The 19,233-nt window shown below is 41.3% G+C and overlaps 1 protein-coding gene across 1 annotated transcript; it reads left to right on the forward strand.

Moving 5' to 3' along the window:
• The first annotated feature begins 3,701 nt into the window (after nucleotides 1-3,701).
• Nucleotides 3,702-18,637, forward strand: LOC120017389 (opsin-3-like). The gene is made up of 4 exons (XM_038960138.1): nucleotides 3,702-4,020; nucleotides 8,109-8,428; nucleotides 14,869-15,120; nucleotides 18,368-18,637. The coding sequence occupies exons 1-4, from the start codon at nucleotides 3,702-3,704 to the stop codon at nucleotides 18,635-18,637; spliced, it is 1,161 nt and encodes a 386-aa protein (XP_038816066.1).
• The last annotated feature ends 596 nt before the right edge of the window (nucleotides 18,638-19,233 follow it).

Raw genomic sequence — 19,233 nt, forward strand, 5'->3', positions numbered from 1 at the left:
GTGGGATTAAAATCTGCCCGATTCCAGCCTTGCTGAAGCACCCCCAGATCATCACCGATCCTCCACCAAATTTCACAGTGGGTGCGAGACCTGGAGAGGCCTACAAGCCACAGTGTCTCGTACCCACTGTGAAATTTGGTGGAGGATCGATGATGATCTGGGGGTGCTTCAGCAAGGCTGGAATCGGGCAGATTTGTCTTTGTGAAGGACACATGAATCAAGCCATGTACAAGGTTGTCCTGGAAGAAAACCTGCTTCCTTCTGCTCTGACAATGTTCCCCAACTCTGAGGATTGGTTTTTCCAACAGGACAATGCTCCATGCCACACAGCCAAGTCAATCAAGGTGTGGATGGAGGACCACCAGATCAAGACCCTGTCATGGCCAGCCCAATCTCCTGACCTTGAATCCCATTGAAAATCTCTAGAATGTGATCAAGAGGAAGATGGATGGTCACAAGCCATCAAACAAAGCCGAGCTGCTTGAATTTTTGCGCAAGGAGTGGTATAAAGTCACCCAACATCAATGTGAAAGACTGGTGGAGAGCATGCCAAGACGCATGAAAGCTGTGATTGAAAATCATGGTTATTTCACTAAATATTGATTTCTGAACTCTTCCTAACTTAAAACATTAGTATTGTGTAGTTTAAAAATGAATATTAACTTATTTTCTTAGCATTACTTGAGGTTTAACAACATTGTATATTTTTTGTTATTTTGGCCAGTTGTCATTTTCTGCAAATTAATGCTCTAAATGACAATATTTTTATTTGCAATTTGGGAGAAATGTTGTCAGTAGTTTATAGAATAAAACAAAAATAATAATTTTACCCAAACATACCTATAAATAGTAAAACCAGAGAAACTGATAATTTGGCAGTGGTCTCTTAATTTTTTTCCAGAGCTGTATATAATATATGTAATCTATTGTCATAAAGAGTTTTTTTAAAGGCTAATAAGCCTGGTATAACCACTCATAGAGGGTTCTAGGAAGAACACTTCAAAGATAAAAAGGTTCTCAATAGAACCCTTCATAGAAAGTTCTAGGAAGAACCTTGAGATAATAAAATAGTTATTGGTAGAACCATTTATAGAGGGTTCTAGGATCAACTCTTTGCAGAGGGTTCTATGAAGAACCGTTCATAGGTGGTTCTAGGTAGAACCCTTTGGAAAGGGTTCTACCTAGCACCAAAAAGGGTTCCTCTATGGAGACAAGCCAAAGAAACCTATATGGTTCTACTTCACACTTTTCTTTCTAAGAGTGTACAGGAGCCTATGTAGACCTACCCCATATATGACATTTGTGAGGGAAAATGTGAATTAATTGAATTCCAGACTGGAAACACAGATATTGTCAGACCTATTCACGAGGCCATATTGCTTTGTTTTATTCAAAGTTCATATTGAGATGGTTAAGAAATGCAATCATGTGTTGCTCTTTTACAGTTAAAAACTAAAGAGCAAGAACTGTCTGAAACGGTAAAAGGTCATTTGATTGTTGAGGAAATTGGAATGGGTGTAAAGTAACAGAGGCTTTAGGATTATGGAAGATGCATGCAACATCAGTCAGGCAAGGAAGAGTCTTAAGACCCCTAAGACAGAGGAGCCTGGAGTAAAATGGCATGTCGTGTCATGGGAGATAAACAGTTACAAATGAGTCACATCGTCTAGGAGGACAGGCTAATCCTGTCTGTCACACAGCCAAAGTCACTGCACGGACCAGGAGCAGGAAGAGGAGAAGAAGGAAGCAAGCTCTCTTAATCGACCCAGAGCTTATATCAATAAAATGCAAATGTCTCCTTCCTAAATGTTTGTTTGTACTTGTGTAACAAGAGTAATATGCTTCAGTAACTGACAGTCAATTTTGAAGAGAAGTGAGCGGACACAGTTCGCACAATAGTTACATTAAGGTTCAAGTGGAGAGGGTTTGACTGAGTGACACAAGGGTAAACATCACCAACATCCCTATCCAGCAGAAAGCACTGAGATAACAGACAGCACTTTAGCCAACAGCAAGCCAGCACTGTGTGGCATCATCAGGAGGTGATGTGAGGGGACATGAGGGCATACTAGTGATGGCTAGTGGACAGTTAAGGTTGACAGTTGAGTGGACAGTGGAGGTGGACAGTCGAGGTTGAGTGTGATGTCCACAGGCGAGACTGTTGCATTAAAGGGAAAGGGAAAGGGGGAACCTACTCGGTATCCCTTCAACTGAACCATGCCTTCAACTGAAATGTGTCTTCCGCATTTAACCCAACCCCTCATTATATAACCCCACGAAGGCATGCTTCTGCTGGGAAACAAATGACAAAAGAGGAGCCTGCTGCTGTGTGTGGAAGAGGGGCTACAGACACGTTTCTGTGGAGTCAAGCCTTTTGGGAAAGCACTGAAACTCTGTGATGTCAATCATTTTAGAGCGAGGGGGAGCGAGTGTGAGTAAGAGAGTACTGTACTCAGCAAAGGATTAAGGTCGAAGAGAGAGGAAATGGACAAGTGGCGTCTTATATCTCCCTCTCCAACTTTAAGCATCAGCTGTCTGAGCAGCGTACTGTACCTGTACACAGCCAATCTGTAAATAGCACACCCAACTACCTCATCCCCATATTATTACTTACCCTCTTGCTCTTTTGCACCCCAGTATCTCTACTTGCACATCATCATCTGCACATCTATCACTCCAGTATTAATGCTACATTGTAATTATTTTCACCTCTAGGGCCTATTTATTGCCTACCTCCCTACTCTTCTACATTTGCACACACTGTAGATAGATTTTTCTATTTTATTTTTATTTTCTGTTGTTGCCCGTACGTTTGTTTATGTGTAACTCTGTGTTGTTGTTTGTGTCGCACTGCTTTGCTTTATCTTGGCCAGGTCGCAGTTGTAAATGAGAACTTGTTCTCAACTGGCCTACCTGGTTAAGTAAAGGTGAAATAAATAAATAAAAGTGTACCTAAAAGCAGGCACCATAACAATCTTTAGAACACCTAGGTTTTTTAGAAAAAAGCTGTGGGTCACAAGGGTTGAGGAAAGTCTTCAACATGTCTGAAAGCACAGCACGACTGAAAAGCAAGCCACCTTCAAGCTTCTAGTCTAATAATATGAATGGACTGGCTTCCATCCAACAGATCAGATGTTTTTTTTTTTATGATTGATAACCTCCTGAACTTGCATTCAGTAGGACATCCGCTGACCATGGCAATTTGTACAGCCCTTAAATTTGACTGAAGATAATGAATGTGCATCTTGTGGTTTGCTGTATGATGACACTCACATTCAATTCTGAAATTCCCATCAGGGAGTTCTAGGCTATTCAAGCAAACCTCATGCACTTATCAACATGTTTGTGAGACGAAAAGGCAAAGTTTTATGAAACGATGTGGCAACACACAGTAGTAGCATGCACTGTTTGTACTGTGTGCGCCATTGCGGGTAAGCTAACTTTACCAGTCAGGAAGTACAGTAGGTCTACAGTGGCTGTCAACTAATTAACGTGACGGATGACGACTGCGGGAGATCTAACTGCTCGAGAAATACATTTGAGATAGCCAACCATCCTCAGGAGAATAGCCCTAATTTCTCCAATGAGATGTCGCAGGTTTAACTCGTTTAGATCAGCATCAGTAATCCAACTGCGGCGCGGATCTTCCCTCCTCACCACACTAGACAGGTCAAGGCGCGCAGCACAATGTTATTCAAGCAATGAATCCTGCGAATTTCACTAGAACTGGAAGGAATACAGAAGAATATATATTTGCGGTTGGTACTTACAAACTCCTTGCCTTTGCTATCGGAACAATTGGACTCTTCGGATTTTGCAACAATATTATTGTCATCATGCTGTACTACAGATTCAAGAGACTCCGGACGCCCACAAATTTGTTAATAGTAAACATAAGTATAAGTGACTTGTTGGTGTCTGTCATTGGAATTAACTTTACGTTTGTTTCGTGCATCAAAGGCGGATGGGACTGGAACGCGGCAACATGCGTCTGGGACGGATTCAGCAACAGTTTATTTGGTCAGTATCTGAGCTTCTGTGCTTTGGGTGTCTTACCTAGATTCACACATTAATCTAAAATAAAATTAAAAAAGATGTTTACTTATTTAAATAGGCCTAATCCAATATGTTTTGTGGCAGCCTTTTCATTTAATTTGTGTTCCATGTTTGTGTATTTCAGATTAGTCTTTGGGGGTATTACATTTTCAGAACTCTGTGATCCTTGTATATACTATTTCGAATGTTACACGGGACATTTACTACGCATCTTATTCTAAGGAAGAACCGTTTAGCCCACTTTCTCCCTATTTATTTATGAAACCAGTCTTTATATGGTTGTGGATGTTTATGAATGCCATTTTTCCGCTATGGGGATGAAGCTGGTTCATGTCAAGGACACCTCGGAAATACCTGTGTAATTATATCCCGATCTGTGTCTGCCTCCCGATCTGTGACTGAGTCAGATTTGTAGGCCTCCTTGCTCGCACACACTTTTTCAGTTCTGCCCACAAATTTTCTATAGGATTGAGGTCAGGGCTTTGTGATGGCCAGTCCAATACCTTGACTTTGCTGTCCTTAAGCCATTTTGGCACAACTTTGGAAGTATGCTTGGGGTCATTGTCCATTTGGAAGACCTATTTGCAACCAAGCTTTAACTTCCTGACTGATGTCTTGAGATGTTGCTTTAATATATCCACATAATTTTCCAGCCTCATGATGCCATCTATTTTGTGAAGTGCACTAGTCCCTCCTGCAGCAAAGCACCCCGACAACATGATGCTGCCACCCCCGTGCTTCATGTTTTGGGATAGTGTTCTTCGGCTTGCAAGCCTCCCCCTTTTTCCTCCAAATCAAATCAAATCAAATTTATTTTATATAGCCCTTCGTACATCAGCTAATATCTCGAAGTGCTGTACAGAAACCCAGCCTAAAACCCCAAACAGCAAGCAATGCAGGTGTAGAAGCACGGCGGCTAGGAAAAACTCCCTAGAAAGGCCAAAACCTAGGAAGAAACCTAGAGAGGAACCAGGCTATGAGGGGTGGCCAGTCCTCTTCTGGCTGTGCCGGGTGGAGATTATAACAGAACATGGCCAAGATGTTCAAATGTTCATAAATGACCAGCATGGTCAAATAATAATCAGGAGTAAATGTCAGTTGGCTTTTCATAGCCGATCATTAAGAGTATCTCTACCGCTCCTGCGGTCTCTAGAGAGTTGAAATCAGCAACGATGGTCCTTATGGCCAAACAGTTCTATTTTTGTTTCATCAGACCAGAGGACATTTCTCCAAAAAGTACGATCTTTGTCCCCATGTGCAGTTGCAAACCGTAGTCTGGCTTTTTTATGTCAGTTTTGGAGCAGTGGCTTCTTCCTTGCTGAGCGGCCTTTCAGGTTATGACGATATAGGACTCGTTTTACTGTGTATATAGATACTTTTGTACCTGTTTCCTCCAGCATCTTCACAAGGTCCTTTGCTGTTGTTCTGGGACTGATTTGCACTTTTCGCACCAAAGTACGTTCATCTCTAGGAGACAGAACGCGTCTCCTTCCTGAGCGGTATGACGGCTACGTGGTCCCATGGTGTTTATACTTGCGTACTATTGTTTGTACAGATGAACTTGGTACCTTCAGGCGTTTGGAAATTGCTCCCAAGGATGAACCAAACTTGTGGAGGTCTACAATTTTTTTTCTGAGGTCTTGGCTGATTTCTTTTGATTTTCCCATGATGTCAAGCAAAGAGGCACTGAGTTTGAAGGTAGGCCTTGCAATACATCCACAGGTACACCTCCAATTGACTCAAATTATGTCAATTAGCCTATCAGAAGCTTCTACAGCCATTACATAATTTTCTGGAATTTTCTAAGCTGTTTAAAGCACAGTCAACTTAGTGTATGCAAACTTCTGACCCACTGGAATTGTGATACAGTGAATTACATGTGAAATAATCTGTCTGTTAACAATTGTTGGAAAAATTACTTGTGTCATGCACAAAGTAGATGTCCTAACCGACTTGCCAAAACTATAGTTTGTTAACAAGAAATTTGTGGAGTGGTTGAAAAATGAGTTTTAATGACTAACTATATGTAAACTTCTGACTTCAACTGTATATTCATTTCATGGGTAGACTATGACATAAGTACAGTATGTTCAAGAATGTTTGTATCAATTCCAGGGGTTGATTTAAATTGCTGATTGCGTCTTTAGTGCATGTTAAATACACTATATATACAAAAGTATGTGGACACCCCTTCAAATTAGTGGATTCGGCTATTTCAGCCACACATGTTGCTGACAGGTGTATAAAACCGAGCACACAGTCATGCAATCTACATAGACAAACTTTGGCAGTAACTGTAACTGCTGTTATTGTGAAGTGGAAACGTCTAGGAGCAACAACGGCTCAGCCGCAAAGTGGTAGGCCACACAAGCTCACCGAACCGGACCGCCGGGTGCTGCACATAAAAATTGTCTGTCCTCAGTTGTAACACTCACTACCGAGTTCCAAACTGCCTCTGGAAGCAACGTCAGCAGAATAACTGTTCGTCGGGAGCTTCATGAAATGTTTTCTGGACTGATAAATCACGCTACACCATCTGGCAGTCCGACGGACGAATCTGGGTTTGGCGCTTATTCAAGCTTAGTAAATTTGAATACTCAACACCTCTTGGAAAGCCATTCTGGTGTGTAATTGTTCTGCTGAAAATAAAATAAAGTTTTAGGTTTTCCTAAAACATTTTGCCTGTCATTTGCTCATCTCATATTTCTTTTGATCCTTTAGGGCCTGGCGGTAACAAGCACACCCATAACATGATGTTGCCACCACAATACTCATCTTATTACACTGAGTGTACGAAACATTAAGAACACTTTCCTAATGTTGAGTTGTTACTCCGTTGAATCCTATGGGGAATTATTGATATCGATAATAAAAAGATTGATAAAAAATGATATTAAAAATGCAGTGAATAGATGATAAAATGGCTATCCATACAGTTCAGGTTCTTTTTTCCCGACCCATTTCAGCTATATAATTATCGTCATTGAGGGCTTAAAGCGAGCAAGATAAATAATTGTGCAATCACATAACTGTCTCTTCCCTATTTATTATAGGAATCATCACTTATTAATGAAGAGGTCTGCTAATGAGGTGGTTAGTGCAACCTTCACGCCCTCTGCGCTCTCTCACTCTCTCGCTCCCTCTTTCTCTCTCGCTCTTTCTCGCTCTCTCTTTCCCAGTATCTCTCTCAGGCACATGTAACCTACTGTAGGCTAAGTGCAATATTGTCCAATATACTTATATGGGGGACTTTTCTCAGCTGTCCAATGTCTTCATATATTGTAAACTATTTACTTTTTTATTTATTTACATTACATGTTATTTGTTGCCTCCAAAAATAAACGGTTCACTCTTGTAGGATGGATGGGGGTGGTAATTTGACTTTGATGCCCGCATTGCAGCTCACTACAGTACAATTTTGCAGAGACACTGAAGAAGATGTTGGTTAATATAACAATGAATGATGATTAGCATACAGGCACACTAAAGCCCCTCAGAAAGAGATGAATGGCACAGAGTATTGATACCACGTTAATCTACTACAGCATGTGAAGCAACTCTCACATTCTTCAACAGTCTAAATTTGGATGGCTATCTCAGGACATCCTGCACCTGTTACACCCATTGTACTCATGCAGTGTGGTCCTGTCAGTTTGATCTGTACAGACATGTTATGTATTAGTTGTGTTGCAGTGTGCAGTGACACTCTGTGCTTGGACATCTCCCCTGATATTGCAACACACCTGTGCTGCAACACTTGGTTTTATGTTTTATGGAAATTGTTAAAGGTGGAATGTGTGATTTGATCGAAATGATGCGGTTCTGTGTGTTGACAGAATCAAGTGCACAAACAACAGGACACCTCTCCTATTACTTCTCTTGCTAAGAGGATATTTATGATTACTGATTATACATTGGGAAAATATTGATGAGGACTGAGTAATAACTGTAATAACCAATTGCAGTACTAATCAGGACCTACATATAGATATTGCATAACCCAGATTCGGAAGTCATTACTCAGCATCATCACTCATCTCCCTCCCTTCCAGGCATCGTGTCCATCATGAGTCTCTCAGCTCTGGCCTACGAGCGCTACATCCGGGTGGTCTATGCTCAGGTGGTGGACTTCCCCTGGGCCTGGAGGTGCATCACCCACATCTGGCTCTACTCCCTGGCCTGGACAGGGGCCCCTCTCCTGGGTTGGAACCGCTACACTCTGGAGATCCACCAGTTAGGCTGCTCCCTGGACTGGACATCCAAGGACCCTATCGACGCCTCCTTCATTCTCCTCTTTCTCCTGGCCTGCTTCTTTGTCCCTGTGGGCATTATGATTTACTGCTATATGAACATTCTCTACACGGTGCGAATGGTAAGAAGAAGGACGAGATAGTGTCGCTCGTCTCTCCCTTCCATTTTCTTCTGTTGCTTCATGTTTATGTCAGTGTGGTTTATGTCGATCGTCTTTTAACGTAAAGGTCCAATGCAGCCATTTTTATCTCAATATCAAATCATTTCTGGGAAACAATTATGTACCTTGTGATTGTTTTGTTGGTCTATTAACTAATTTACCACCTGGTGATGTCACCAGCCAGGCCAAAACTCCATCCCACCAAAACAGGCTGAAATTACAGGCGGTCTTTTCAAACTGCTCTTATGCTAAAAGGGCATTATCATCATTTCCACAATTTCACAGTATTATTCCTACCTCATAGTGTGGAAATACATATAGATATAACAAGGGAAAACTTGTTTTTGACAGAATGAGAGTTCCAAACCTCTGCCAATAACAGCCAGTTTTCAGTTTTCCCCTCCCCACTCAGACCACTCCCAGATAGTCTTAGCAACATTTTTGCTTGAGAAATTGCTATTTGCTAAGAAGTTTTTTTTGTTTCTTTTTGACCACTTTAATTGAAAACAATCACAGTAAAGTACTTAATTGGTACCCAGAAATGATTTGATTTTGAGATAAAAATGGCTGCAATGGACCTTTAACTAATTTGCCACCTGGTGACGTCACCACGCAGGACAAAAGTCTTTTCAAACAGCGCTTACGCTAAAAGGGCATTATCATCATTTCCACAATTTCACAGTATTATTAACCTCATAGTGTGGAAATATATATAAAACACCGGAAATCACGTTTTTGACTGCACGGGGCCTTTAAAGAGCTCAAGAGTAAATAAATAAATACAATTGAAAAAATCTGACCAAGTAAGGCCGATAAAGTGAACTGAACAGAACCAAACTAATCATAGACGCTAATGCCTAATACAGGATATAGAAAAACCTTTCCTCCTGAGGACATTTTCTATGCAGGTTGATATATTGTCATGGCTCTTGCGCTGGAGGCAGAACTTATTGATTTCCGCTAGATGGGCCAGCTGCAAAGTCAAAATTTGCTATGTCGTAAAAAATCATGAAAACAAAAATGACCTTTTTGGTCTTAATTTAAGTTTAGATTTAGGCAGTAGAGTTAGCAGTGTGGTTAAGGTTAGGGTTAAGGTTAGAGCTAGGTTTAAAATCAGATGTTATTACTTTGTGGCAGTGCCAGATAGTGACCACTCTGCAGTGCTGCCTCCAGGGCAAGATTCATGACAATAAATGCCAACCTGCATTTTCTTTGCGAAGTACAAACTTTCATGGACATTTTTGTTCCATTATCACAGGGAATGACCACCACTTGATCTTTTTCCTTTTATCTTTCACTTACCTTTCCAAATGTATCTACATTTCCTCCATTCTTCCTTCCTCCTTCCTCACTCTTAAGTGCTTCAAATCATCCTGATGTACCACTTTACCACCCTGCATAGAGGGTTACCTGTGAGGATAATAGGGGTTAAAGTGGGTTCACTCAGCAGTGGACCGCACGGTTACTATGGAGAGTATAGTATGGTGTGGGGGGCTCTGCGCGTTTTCACACATGCTTGTGTGTGTGCGTGCATGCGTGTGTTTGCGTGCTTGTGTGTCCATAAACTAATCTGATAAAATACTATAGTATACTATGGTATAAATTACTATTATAAGAGCCCGGTTTAGGGTAAGGTTTAGGGGGTAGGGTTGGGAATCAGATACGGACCCGGTTTAGGGTAAGGGTTTGAGTTGGGAGTGGGATTTAATATATATTAAATATTTATTAGAAATTTAAAAAATATGGGATGGAAACTTGCTCTTCAGGTCACTTGGAGAGTGTGGTGCTTTGTGATTGTGGATAGTTGGTTGAGGATGTTGATTGTGTTTCCATCTTCCAACAGGAGCGGGCAGAGAGAATTACACACAGTTCTCAAACCTGTAGGGAACACAATATATGGTCTATACTTGGAATGTATATTTCTCACTCATGGGTGGCACAAATTGCCACATAGGGAGGGGAATGGGCACGGTATATGCAAATTAAATACTGTAGTTAAAAAAGTGTAGTGTTTTGCGGACTGTAGCGTTTTTGCGGACATTACTGTAGTATTTACTACAGTACTTTTTTTGCGGATAATACTCTAGTATTTAATATAGAACAGTATTCTACAGTATATTACAACATTCTATAGTAAGTACTACACATGATAGAGGGATACTACAGTGTGTAGTATAGTATTCTACAGTATTCTACAGTTTACTCTAAAGTAAAATAAATTAATGTGGGTGTAGTCAATTCACCCAGATGTTTAGCGGTATCTGTGCAACGGCTTGGCACCGCTGCCTCCACTGTGCCTGTCTTTGCTTCTTTAAGTATTTACAACATTTAAGGAAGTAAGCCATTACTTTCTGCACAGCACCGATCGCTGCAGCTGTACATAGTCCATCTGTAAATAGCCCACCCAATCTACCTACCTCATCCCCATATTGTTTTTATTTACTTTTCTGCTCTTTTGCACACCAGTATCTCTACTTGCACATCATCATCTGCTCATTTATCACTCCAGTGTTAATCTGCTAAATTGAAAATACTTCACTACTATGGCCTATTTATTGCCTTACTTCCTCACGCTATTTGCACACACTGTATATAGACTTTCTTTTTTTCTATTGTGTTACTGACTGTACGCTTGTTTATTCCATGTGTAACTCTGTGTCGCACTGCTTTGCTTTATCTTGGCCAGGTCGCAGTTGTAAATGAGAACTTGTTCTCAACTAGTTTACCTGGTTAAATAAAGGTGTTTTTTTATTTATTTTTAAATAAACAGTCCCAGGTCCCCAAGACATCAAGGCTTCCCTCAACCACTAAAGATCTGCCCTTCCCCTGCCCATGTTTGTTGAGAGTGCTCTGAGAACCCTTGAGAAACTCAGCATGAACCTCTGACTCAACATTATAGGGAAACCTCAGTGAACTGCAGTCTTAGAGAATGCTGATTACTACTGGGCTTCGTAAGACCATCAAAGAGAGGTTTCTATATGTGCAAGCTCTGGAGTATTGTATCCTTCTCAAGAGAAACACTTTGGCGAGCTTTAAAAGACTGTTATGTGAGAACTCTTCATAAATTATGCCCCAATCAAAGTTTCCATGACTATCAATGTCAGGAAGTGGGGCCAAGTCAGTTCGTGGTCCATAATTGATTAACAATTATTTAGGGTAGTAAGGAGTGACTGACTGACTGACTGACTCGTTTAATTGGTCTACCAAGACGATAGAGCAGTTTCAATCCGTTTAGACATTTTCTGACCATTGCCATTCAGACCATTAGTGGTGACTCAGGAATCTCTGCTCTCCCTGTCTGGTCTGCACAGATTCTCTATGCCCATGCTGATGCATAACCAAAGGTCAATGTTCTGTTATGCCCACCTGAGACTCAGATATTCAGTTCAGATTAAACGTTTTTGTGTGTGCCTAGGCCTACATACCGGTAAGACAATACAGTATACACAACAAAGACAAAAATACAAGCTATCAAGTAACAACAAAGCCGACTTCCAATACCTACATCAAATTCAAATCAATTGGCAAACTGAAAAGCTGACCGGAAAATATAAACAATGACAGCCTAAATCAACAGATACATCTGCATGATTCATTTAAATAAAAGGCGTAAATTAAAGGTCGGTTGATTCTTACAATCAACAAGGACGCGTGACAAACAAAGGAAACTCAACCAAACAATGTCAAAATGAGGAGGTAGCCTACAAATGACATTTTAGGGATTTAATGTCTTTATTAGAAATAAAACAAAATAGGGGATGGAAACTTGCTCTTCAGGATACTGGGAGGGCATGGTGCTGTGTGATTGTGGGTAGGTGGTTGAAGATGTTGTTTGTGTTTGTTTTTCCATTGCCGACAGGAGCGGGCAGAAAGGATTAGCACAAATTGCGACATGGGGGAGGGGAATGAGCAGGGTATATGCAAATGAAATACTGTAGTTAAATAAGTGTAGTGTTTTTGCAGACATAACTGTGATATTTACTACAGTGCTTTTTTGCGGCTAATACTTAGTGTATTTACTTTAGTATTCTATAGTATATTACAACATTCTATAGACATTCTTAGACATTTTCTGACCATTGCCATTTAGTGGTGACTCAGTAATGTCTGCTCTGTCTATTACCATGTCTGCTCTGTCAAATCACCATTCGGACAGAGCTTCCACGACCCCTGGCCACAGCACCGTTTGATACTATCCTACGTCAGATTTAATCACTTTTAAAACCATGACCACAGAGAGACTGTCAAAGAATACAGCAAAGAGCTGCTGTTTTTATGAGTGAGTTCATGTTTAAGTTTTTATTCAGCACTGTCAACACTGTTTTTATTCAACACTATTACATAACATGAAACATGCTTTTCCTTACTTCCACTTGTGCTGCAGCTGCAATGAATGAGGAGCCAAGTGTATCGATAGGCCTGCATTTGTATTATTATTAGCAGCTCGTCTTGTCTACATTTTTTACATTTTAGTCATTTAGCAGACGCTCTTATCCAGAGCGACTTACAGTAGAGTGCATACATTTTATTACATTTTTACATACTGAGACAAGGATATCCCTACCGGCCAAACCCTCCCTAACCCGGACGACGCTATGCCAATTGTGCGTCGCCCCACGGACCTCCCGGTTGCGGCCGGCTGCGACAGAGCCTGGGCGCGAACCCAGCCCAGCCTGGGCGCGAACCCAGAGACTCTGGTGGCGCAGCTAGCACTGCGATGCAGTGCCCTAGACCACTGTGCCACCCGGGAGGTCTACTTTAATATCAAGGAATATTTCACATTCTCTGGTCATAGGAACAACATGAATTTGTGCATGACTGAGGCAGATATGGTGCGACTCGAGTTTCACCATCAGGTGGAAGACGGTCCACTCTCTCTGGTCAGTCTCACTGGTAGAAAGGAAGGAGAGAGCAGGGACCGTGAGATGCGGACCCTCTGCTGCTCTCTCCCTCCGCTGAGACTAATGCCGTGTTCAAAATAACTGGGAACTCGAAAATCTCCAGCTTCCGACTTAAGTGCGTTCAAGACAACTGGGAACTTGTAAAAAAAAAAATGACATCTAACTGGTTAAAATCGTTATGAACGTTTATCCAACTCAGAATTCCAAGTTGGAAACTCGAGCATCTTTCTAGACTTTCCGACTTGAAGATCACTGACTTCATGATTTAACTTCGGTTATTTTCTGATTTCCCAGTTGTCTTGAAAGCATCATGACCATCAGATACAGAAAGCATCAGTCCAGTAAAATAACAATTTTTATTATTTCAATTCATGGTCCGCAGTGCCTCGCAAGTGCTACACCAACTGATTTATTTTGTTATCAAAGCTCAAGTTTTTAAATTTAATATGGTCTGAGAATAACAATATTGTCAGGAGAGGGATATAGCCAATATGCTGTGATAATGGCCTACTGCCCAAACACCTTTTCACCCTTATTTTACCAGGTAAGTTGACTGAGAACACATTCTCAGCAACAACCTGGGGAATAGTTACAGGGGAGAGGAAGGAGGATGAATGAGCCAATTGGAAGCTGGGTATTATTAGGTGGCCATGATGGTATGAGGGTCAGAATGATAATTTAGCCAGGACACCGGGTTTAACACCCCTACTCTTACGATAAGTGCCGTGGGATCTTTAGTGACCACAGAGAGTCAGGTCACCCATTTAACATCCCATCCAAAAGACAGCACCCTACACAGGGCAATGTCCCCAATCACTGCCTTGGGGGATTGGGATATTTTTTTAGACCTGATGATAGAGTGCCTCCTACTGGCAATCCAACACCACTTCCAGCAGCATCTGGTCTCCCATCCAGGACCAACCCTGATTAACTTCAGAGGCAAGTCAGCAGTGGGATGCAGGGTGGTACATCATTCCTACAGAACCTTTATTTTTATTAGGTTAATGTTACATTGTTTAAGTCATGTTTTAAGTCATACCCATAATCTTACCTCATTCGCACACTGTATATCGATATTTTCTAATGTGTTATTGACTGTACGTTTGTTTATTCAATGTGTAACTGTGTTGTTGTTTGTGTCTCACTGCTTTGCTTTATCTTGGCCAGGTCGCAGTTGTAAATGAGAACTTGTTCTCAACTGGTCTACCTGGTTAAATAAAGGTGAAATAAATTAAATGTTTAAAAAAAAATCTGAGCGGTAGATCTCAGCTTGCTTTTTGACTGTGAAAGGGATCTTGACCACTGGTTGTTGATCACTGGTCTATGTCATGGAAAGAGCAGGTGTTCTTAATCTTATTGTATACTCAGTTTATAACTAATATGTCAGTGGAAGGGACATATAACTGCAATGGTTATACAGTATGTCCCAATTTGTTGACATATTCTAAGGAGACAATGTTGGTAAGTGATGAGATTCTTTCCTGTTGTCATTCCCTACAGCTCCGCTCCATCCAGGACCTTCAGACAGTGCAGATCATTAAGATCCTGCGCTATGAGAAGAAGGTGGCTGTCATGTTCTTGCTGATGATTTCCTGTTTCCTGGTGTGCTGGACACCATATGCCGTGGTGTCCATGATGGAAGCCTTTGGCAGGAAGAGCATGGTCACCCCCGCCATCGCCATCATCCCCTCCTTCTTCGCTAAATCCAGCACGACCTATAACCCTCTCATCTACATGTTCATGAGCAGAAAGGTGAGGGGACCCCTGACACACCTATACGGATAGAGGAAATGCTTTGAAACAAGCCCTTTTCCAAATTTAAGGGAAAATCACACTTCAAAATGAAGGTTTGCCTGTTGTTTTCAGACCTCATTGTGCCCTAAGTGAGATTTGGTTAGGCGCGCCCCCACCTAGTGGGCAAAACATTTAAGCTGCCCCCCTCTTGACAGTGGAGAGAATAATGTTACAGTTTTAAAGTCATTTTCCTGCCATTCTACACATTTTGCCATGAGGCGTACAAAAATTGTTTCAGTTTTAAAGCCAATTAAAACAAATAAAAACACATTATGCCATGGGGTGGAGAGACATTTTTGCAGTTTTAAAAACACATTTCATGCAATTCTACTCATTTTGACATGGGCAGCGATAACATTTAGCTGATTTAAAGCAAATTTCCTGCAATTCTATACATTTTGCCTTGGTTCAGAGAGAAAACTTTGTAGATTTAATAAATTATGCCATGATTTATGCCATGTTCATATGATATCTGGGTGAGAGTGCTGAGTACCAGGCAGTTAACACGTTTGGTAGGCTACTAATGACCATTAGCAGCATCAGAGCTTGGAGAAGCCTAGTTACCAATGACTAAACAGTCATGTGGAATTTGACAGCCTTCATGACTCGTGACCGCCGGTGTGGTGGTAATACGGTCACAGCAACAGCCTTACTCTAGCCAACTATTTAAACCTTGAATGCCGAATTACTGACTGACACGCAGGGCACACGCCCCATTGATTTTGTTAGTCACTCTCACCCCTTTTTTTGCGACTTGTTCGAATCATAGTCGCACACCTAGCCTATAGGCCTATATGTTTTAATAATGTTTGTATCACAACGTAAGTGGCCAAATAACTTCTTAAAATTAAGAACATTAATCTGCTTTACGAGGGGTGTAGAGCCTAACAGCAGCGTGTGAGTTTCAACTTTGGGGAGGATAATTTCACCATAAAAATGCAGCTTTATAATTAAAACATTACATGCATAATTGCATTGGCGGTCACTTTTGATATAGTGTTTTCCGCTTATAGCCTACTACCATGTGCGCATTGCTGCGCTTATAATGTGAAGAAATAGCCTAATAGTTTATCAACATTTTAAGCTAAACGTTCTGATCTGTTGCGTCAGCCACATTGCATAAAAACGTTTTTGGGATGCTAGTGGTTGTATTCATTTGTGATCTATTGCATCCCACATCTGTCCCAGACTGTGTTTGGAATATTTATTTATTGTACAGAATAGAATAGGTCGACTTTTGTTCTATGGGGGATAGTAGATTGACATAGGCTAGTGCTTTTGCTGTTTGTTATGCCTACTCATCTTGTTGGCTGACAAAAAGTAAATGTGGACAGTTCTTCCAATATGCACCTCGAAATTGGATAAATCCTCTTTCGGGTTAAGTGTCCCGCTAGTGGGACAACTTCCAGTGAAACTGGAGGGCGCGCAATTCAAATAAATAATCATCAAAATTATGGATATTAAACATTTATCTACATACAAGTGTCTTATATCGGTTGAAAGCTTTAATTCTTGTTGATCTAACTGCACTGTCCGATTTACAGTAGGCTTTACAGCGAAAGCATGCCATGCGGTTGTTTGAGGACGGCGCCCCACATCAAAATATTTTTCCACCGGCACAGGTTTCATAATTTCACAAATAGCGATTAAATATTCACTTACTTTTTGAAAATCTTCCTCTGATTTGTCATCCAAAGGGTCCCAGCTATAACATGTAGTATCGTTTTGTTAGATAAAATCCTTCTTTATATCCCAAAAAGTTAGTTTAGTTGGCGCCATCGATTTGAGTAATTCACTCGTTCTACTTTCCAAGATAGGAATCTGAAAATCTACCCCTAAACTTTGTTTCAACAAGTCAAAATACATTTCTATTTAATCCTCAGATACCCTAAAATGTAATTAAACTATAATATTTCATACGGAAAGAAGTATGTACAATAGGAAAACGATATTAGCAGGTGCGTGTCCTCTTCATCGCGTGCGCATACACGAATTTCCAAGTCTGTGTCCCTGTAGTAAAACTCATTATTCTTACTCATTTTGGAAGAAACAAGCCTGAAACCTTGAACATTGAGTGCTGACACCCAGTGGAAGCCATAGGAATTGCATACTGGGAGCTAGATTTAATTATTTTCCTATTCTTTCCAGTGTATGAGCATGGTCTCTCTCCCCCTAAAAATTGTGGTTGGTTTTTCTTTGGATTTTCTCCTACCATATCTATTGTGTTATACTCTCCTACATTATTTGTAACATTTCTACAAACTTCAAAGTGTTTTCTTTCCAATGGTACCAATTATATGCATATCCTGGATTCAGGGCCTGAGTAACAGGCAGTTTACTTTGGGTACGTCATTCAGACAGGAGGTGGAGAAAAAAGGGACCTAGCCTTATGAAGAAGGACGCTCAAGGTTTTGTCCCCAATGTGTCTGTCTTCATTTGTAGCCTGTGAGAAAGATCCGATCACGTGACAGAGAGCCATGTGAGTGAGAGGGCTTCCAATTGCACAGAACACTCAGGGAGAAGGGCACAACGCAGCACTCCGGGCCGCAAAAGGCATTGATTTTTTAAGGGTGCATTACGGCCCCAAAGGGATGCTGCTGTGAAATTCGAGGCATTATCAAGTGCTTGTCAAATTGTGAATGAGAGACTATTGGAGTGTGTACAGCCTGCTCAAAAAACAAGGCAGATCTCATGCCATTCAAGTAACTTTTTTCAAATCATCATTAGAATCTCATCATGCAGCCTTACAATGTATTACAAATCTAAAACATAGAGCCCAACGTTTGTAGAGCAACTAAAGTTACATTAGTAACTCTAAATTAAGCAAATAGGAGTACCTATTTCTTTGTTAACAGCTCAGCACAGATTAGCTGCATGTGCGCACTCCCTCAGATCGTTTGGAGACTATTTTATTCAGCTTTATTCAATTGTATTCTTCATACTATAAAATAATATCAAATAACGCCATGGAATTATGAGCAGATATGTACAGCCGCTAGACTAACGTACCTAGCAATCTAAAAATGTTTAGCTAACATAGGCTAATTGAGTGACTGTCAGTGACTGACGTAACGAGGAAAACTGCTGGTGCACAACCAAATTTCGAAATTACACCTTGTGTATTCTACTTTTCTAAGTCTCAACATTAAATTGAGACCCTGACTGAGTTCCTCTCTCTCTTCTCCTCCTCCTGTCCCTCTGGCAGTTCCGGCGCTGCTTGCTGCAGCTGCTATGCTCCCAGCTCTCGTGGATTCAGAGCAGCATCAAGGACCGCCCCCTGGCCCGGAGCATCGAGCGGCCTATTCGCCCAATCGTCATGTCCCACCGAAGAGGCGGGGAACGACCAAAGAAGAGGGTGACCTTCAGCTCCTCCTCCATTGTCTTCATCATCGCCAGCAATGACGTGCACCACCTGGACACCACCTCCAAGAGCGGCGGTATGTCGTCAGAGGGCATCCAGGTGCGGCCGCTGTGACAGAGCATTATGGGTACTGTAGTACATCGTGCTACGCCCATGTCACCATGGGAACTGACTAATCACCTCATATCACCTGTTCCTCTGTAAACCTCAGAACTTCCTCTCACGAAACACAGAACCCAGAAGATCCAAAACACCCTTCTGACACAAGACTATTGTTACTCTTTTAAGCCTTTTCAAGATCCATCACTATAAACCGTAGAGACTTATTCCCAACCCTCTTTCACTGTGCATCAGAAGGAACAAACCCTTCCCTGGAAGTGTTCAATGTCCTGTATTCAGACTGTCTCACCGTGAACGCTGTGAAACACTCCATTCTACCATCTATCCATCAGTTGTGGTAACCGGATGATGTAGCTGTGAGGTTGTGACCTATTTCTCTTGTCTTGAACTGTCTTTGGCATAGTCTGATGCTGAGCTGAGTGTTTTTAAACAGTACCTCCTGCGTCATAACGGAGGCCAGCAGTGTTAATGGAGAAAGTGATGTTGATTATTACTATTTCCCTGGTTGGCAGCACTATTGTGCTTCATGAACTTATAGGGAAAAGCCTTACAATATTGCAGCAGCAAATTCTGCACAACACTCTCTCCGC

This window comes from Salvelinus namaycush, chromosome 22 (genome assembly GCF_016432855.1).
Source record: "Salvelinus namaycush isolate Seneca chromosome 22, SaNama_1.0, whole genome shotgun sequence".
Classification (NCBI taxonomy): Eukaryota; Metazoa; Chordata; class Actinopteri; order Salmoniformes; family Salmonidae; genus Salvelinus; species Salvelinus namaycush.

What these genes read in the sequence shown, in the direction of transcription:
- LOC120017389 (XM_038960138.1), top strand. Translation starts at nt 3,702, where the DNA reads ATGAATCCTGCGAATTTCACTAGAACTGGAAGGAATACAGAAGAATAT. An exon ending in ATTCAGCAACAGTTTATTTG is followed by an intron (nt 4,021 to 8,108) that starts GTCAGTATCTGA and finishes CCTCCCTTCCAG; the next exon opens with GCATCGTGTCCATCATGAGT. An exon ending in ACATGTTCATGAGCAGAAAG is followed by an intron (nt 15,121 to 18,367) that starts GTGAGGGGACCC and finishes TCCCTCTGGCAG; the next exon opens with TTCCGGCGCTGCTTGCTGCA.